The sequence below is a fragment of the Carya illinoinensis genome, chromosome 5 (genome assembly GCF_018687715.1).
Source record: "Carya illinoinensis cultivar Pawnee chromosome 5, C.illinoinensisPawnee_v1, whole genome shotgun sequence".
NCBI classification, from domain to species: Eukaryota; Viridiplantae; Streptophyta; class Magnoliopsida; order Fagales; family Juglandaceae; genus Carya; species Carya illinoinensis.
In genome coordinates this window covers 14,169,767-14,175,007 of record NC_056756.1, presented here as the reverse complement: position 1 = coordinate 14,175,007, position 5,241 = coordinate 14,169,767, and the positions used below count along the sequence as shown (strand labels likewise).

General features: G+C 38.8%; 1 protein-coding gene across 1 annotated transcript; it reads right to left on the bottom strand.

The window, feature by feature from the left end:
• Positions 1 to 514: 514 nt before the first annotated feature.
• On the bottom strand, positions 515 to 1,879 carry LOC122310108 (protein BIG GRAIN 1-like E; the record flags this gene model as incomplete). The annotated part of the gene is made up of 1 exon (XM_043123994.1): positions 515 to 1,879. A coding segment is annotated over one exon (1,041 nt), but the record flags the coding sequence as incomplete, so codon positions are not given.
• Between the last annotated feature and the right edge of the window lie 3,362 nt (positions 1,880 to 5,241).

Here is a 5,241-nt window from a genome sequence, read left to right as displayed (position 1 = left end):
CTACATGCAAATTAAACATGGACTCTGGTCCCTCCCACTTAAGATATGAATCTAGTTACCAGCAAGTGGGTTTTTAAAATAAAGACTCATCTTCGTCGACAGAAATAAATGCTCTAGAGCTTCTTTATCAAACCAAAATCATGGATTTCAAGTACTAATAGTAGCTTGGTCATGGAGAAATTCATAAGCAGACTGTAAATTTGAGTACTGTCAACAAACTTTACTGTAAATGTTCTTCATAAAATATGAATGAATATACACAAAATTTAAGGCGCTGCTAAACAACAATTTTCACACTAATGAGATAGTTATCATAATCTTATGCATACTTGCGCCCATGAGATCTGCAATTCTGGATATGTGCAAGTTTGAATTGTGAATGCCCGAAAGAAAAAAGAGGAAAAAAACAATTGAAAAACAAAAGAGACATGATGTAATCCAACTATGTTTGTATATATTATCGCTACTTCTCAAAGTCAAAAGATTAAGAGAGGCAATCCACATGAGGTAGTGATGATGTCTTTAGTTGTTTTCCATTAGTTTAGTGGAAATCAATCTCAAGTCCTGTCACATGAGTCTATTCAAGCCACTTCAGTGGTGGCTTCTGAAGTTCTTGCACTACTCCATAAGATAGATATCCAGAAAAGTAAGAAAAGAAAAAAAAAAGGGCAGACAAACAAACATTCCAAACTGTACATACAAAAAAAGAACTGGAAGTACTACTTTCAAAGAGGATAAGAGAAGGGGAAAAAAAGCAAACTATTGGAGACTTTCTTTCTCTCATGATTCTTACATCAACAATAACTAAGAACCAATTAACAAGGGTAAATATACAGTATCATAGAGGGCCATTGGAAATTGGTGCTCCTCTCTTGATGCTATCCATGTTGGTCGTTTCATAGACAGGCAGACCACTTGAATAGTCACCCAAGTCATAGTTTTGCAACTCGAACAGATCAGAACTTGAATCACTTTCTGCACCATCATCAACGTCCTCACCAAATTTCCGGAATTCCTTCTCTTCTGACGGGTATTTGTCCATCCAAATCCTACCTTTCTCCGAATATCCGCTTCCAATATTCTTGGTTTTTTCTGGGAACCCATTGCTGAACGTGAATTTTTCATCCAACCAAGATAATTCTTTGTTTCTAATCTTGTCGTCCAAGACCTCATTATGTAAGGTCGTGGATCTTGCCTGACCACTGTTCTTTGACAAAGACGCCACTTGTTTGTGATGATCTGAATAGCTTCTAAAATCCTTATAGCTCTTTGTAGGTGTTTGTGCATAAGGAGGAGGTGTTCTAAAACCTGAGCTTGAAGAAGAATATATAGACTTGGAATCCGCGGTGCTTGAGCTTCGAAAATGACTAATGCTGCTCCTCCTCTTCCTTCTTCCTCCAGGGCTCTCCTCTTCATCTTTCATAGACTGTGAGGCCGATTTTGATTTCTTTTTCTTAGAAGCTGATTGGCTGAAGAGAGAATTCAAGAAACTAGCCAGCCTCCCACCTGGAGAGCTAGGTTGCTTGTACTTCTTCTCTTTCATTTGCTTCTCCACCCCATGATGTTGTTGAGGAAGAGAGTTTCTCATTGGCACATCTAAGCTCATTCTGCCTACTCTATAACCCTGCCTTTCATCTCTTCCGATCTTCTGAGTAAAGTTTGTACTATTATAGCCAGCAGCTTCATGGTATCCAGAGAAGTACCTCGCAGCCTCAAACACGTCAAGCTCACCAGAATCATTCCTTCGGTGGAATGATTTCTTGTAAAATTTACATGGGTCTGAAAGGGCTGTGGTGGACATAGCTGAAACTCGAAACTGATCTCTCTGATGGGATATATGGCACTTGTTTGAAAGTAATGTCACAGGTGTTAAGGGTATTTATGGGGAGGGAGGTATGGAGAGGAGAGCTTAAAAGGGGAGGTTTATGAGATTGTAGAGGGATAAATGGGTTGAAATGATTGAGAGTAGTGGGAAGGTCGCTTTATAATAATCAATTGCTGAGTCTGAAATATTATATGATGGTGTATTTGGAGGTTATTGTGAGAGACCCACATGATGTGAAATTGTGCTTAGTTACTGAAGAGAGTGGGGAACAAGGGACAATTAACTTTTTCTTACTTCTCATACTATGAAAACCAGAGGCTTCTGTTGGAGATGGTGGAGGGTGCAGAGAGCTGTGTTCCTTGGATTCTTGGCTTCTGTTCTGTTTTTAGTGGGTATTGCCTTTCAACTTTCAAGTCCCTGTTGCTTATGGCACAATGGGCAGTTATACTACTTCCTGACCTATACATGCACATCATTATAGACATAGGATAATTTATCATAGATCCCACTCCCCTTTTGAGAGCTTGGAACTCACTCTTCTAACTAATGGGGAATCTTTACCGAAATTAAAGTAATATTGTTTGCTAAGAAATCTTTGACTGCCATAAAATACCTATGGCCCAGTAATATCTGGCTGCCTCCTCTTTTTATAAGGAGGTCCGGGGTTTGAGCGTTTTGGTAAAATTAGCCTCCTAGAGGGTCGTTTTCCAGCCTATATATAATGGATTAACTTCGACATATATATTCAATCTGTAACATAAAAGAAGACAAAATATAATTAGGTTGTGTACAAAGTGAATGATTAACATGGAGGATGATCATGATGTTGATGATAGAAGACTCGACTATCATACCTCACTCCTCTGATCTTAAACCGTAGTAGAGTCAAGAATAGATGAAATATAAAAGAGAGAGATCAAAGTCAGCCTTAATTTTATCTTGAAAGTTATGTAACTCGAAACAGACAGTTTACTAAAACTACTGACAGATACATGTGGACAGCATTTGAGTACATTAATGACTGTAACAAGTTTTCTTTCTGAGACATCCATGCCAGCCTTTATCATGCGCTCTAATTAAATGCACTGTGAGTATGATCATCAGCAAAATCGAAAATTTCAAATGTACTACAACATTATCTACTGTGAAGTCCCACCAAAAGAGAAAAAAAGAATTATTGTAGAATGACCTTTTTTGGTGTAAAGAACCAGACATAATACATTAAGTTAAAAACATTTAACTTTATTTTCCTTTCAAGATTATTGGGGTTAGTCAATAGATTTTAGCCCAATAAACGTAAACTCCCCCATTCCCTGGTGTCGGGGCAGTGGTCACAAGTGGAGCGCCTGTGGGCACTAGTGCATGTTCACGGCCGGGCTCGAACTAAAGAAAACGCACATCGACGTGCATGCTGTCCTCTTTATGCATGATGTCTCAACCTAGAATATGTCAAAAGCCAGTTAAAGTGAGACAGTCGATCACGACAGTTTCATTAAGATCTATATATGGTCCAGTACTAGTCATTTTTATTTTTTATTTTTTTTCTTTCGCATGAATATATATAGATAGATATAATGTTTAAAATTAAACTGGATGGACCCGGCCTTTCTCTTAATTTGCTGCATTCAGTAGCACGAAAGCGTCACAGCCCACACAAGTCCGCCCGCCCTATGCATCCATGTATCCTTTTCGGCTTTGTGATCTTTGTTACAATCTAGTTAACTTCCTGTGTCACTATCCAAAAGAAGCTTTACTGATAGTGAGTGCTGCGAACTGGTTTGGATAGATGCTTTCACAGCCAGCACTCCATCCGCGAGCAAAACGTGCACAGTTTCGACATAGGCCATGCATATATATATTAGGTGGATTCCTCAATAATTCATTCAAGATAGTACTGAAATAAATGGTTGCGAAGGCTGTGGTCATTCTAAATTCTAGCAAGTTGAAAATATTTCTTTAAATGAGCCTATAAAGCCCATTATAAACTTGAACTTCAGAATGCATGCTTGCCAACAAGGTACATATTCATGGAGATCACTTGGAGAGCATATATATTTTTCTAGTTCTAGTTCTAATTAGATGCCTAGCTAGAGGAACCCTTTATTTTGTTAATGTCTTATATTATATGATGATGATCTCATCCTTGCACGATCGATATGCTATTTTCATCATACTATATTATTACGGATTATTCCTAAAAAAAAAAATTCAGACGATATCGCTTTAAGGATTTAGATACCACAAAATGGGCCATACGTAGTAAGAAACCAACCACAAATCGGCTGTAGTGTCGAAGCTCAGTTAACCATATCTATGGTGCTCCATATCTAAGGTCTAGGAAGGGCCTACACCAAGAAAAGTAGATGGACCTGATTGGAGGAGGATGGCCGCACATGTTTTGCACATTTGGCCCACTTTTAGGATCGCAATCAATCGGGAGCCATTGGCCATCCAACAGTTTTCGCCACACAACTTCGCCACCCTAATGACCGTATCTTCATTGACCTTTGTTTATCTAATCTCTTATAATCTTTGTTTTGATTTGGATATGCTTAGCTGCTTTCTTTTATTCTGCACCATACATTCTTAAAGTTACCTTCCACGGTCCTGGTTTTCCAATGAGTCCCATCTCCTAGCCCCATGTTCTCCCCGTCTTGTGCCCATCTTCAGAAGAACATTGGATCTGAACAAAACAAATTAGTTGGCTTGATTTGAAGCTCTCATAGATTGAACTTAATTAATAATTACTCAGGGATAAAGAAAGCCCCCATGCAAGATTGATCTTATCAAGGCTTTATTAAGACTCTGACCCAACAGTCCATTCTAGAATAGTTCCGGCCCATTAAAAAGTAGAGATCTTGGGTACGAAGGCCCAATTTCTGGCCCCACAAGACGGACCTTGTGCCCCCCATAACTAGGCAATAATGGGCATTGACCCCAAAAGTTGTCCCCCAAACTCACCCTAAAGCAAGCAAAGTCTCTGAATGCTAGCATGCAATCTCCAATGAGCTGCATCAACTCGGGTTTAAATGAGCTGTACGTTCTGCTAAATCTTGTTGGAGAAGAAACAGATCGATGAGATAAGATAAGAAGAATATATATATTTTGGATATGGGAACAGAAGGGATCGAACGATGTGCATGAAATGGAACTTCTTAAGCTAGATTCATAGATCGGAGAAATCTTTAAAAGGGTTAAAGAAAGCTGTGTCTCCCATCTACAGGACATGAACCCAGTTCTGTAACTTTTCCATTGTCCAAATATAAACGTGGCAACTCTAGCTACACACATAGTGCTCTATGACCAAACATGAGTCTCCTGGAAAGGGTCACGTAAGTACGCTTTATGGCTTTGCAAGAAAAAAAGAAAACATCGAATTAAGTTCCAAGTACTTCGATCCACATATATATATATAT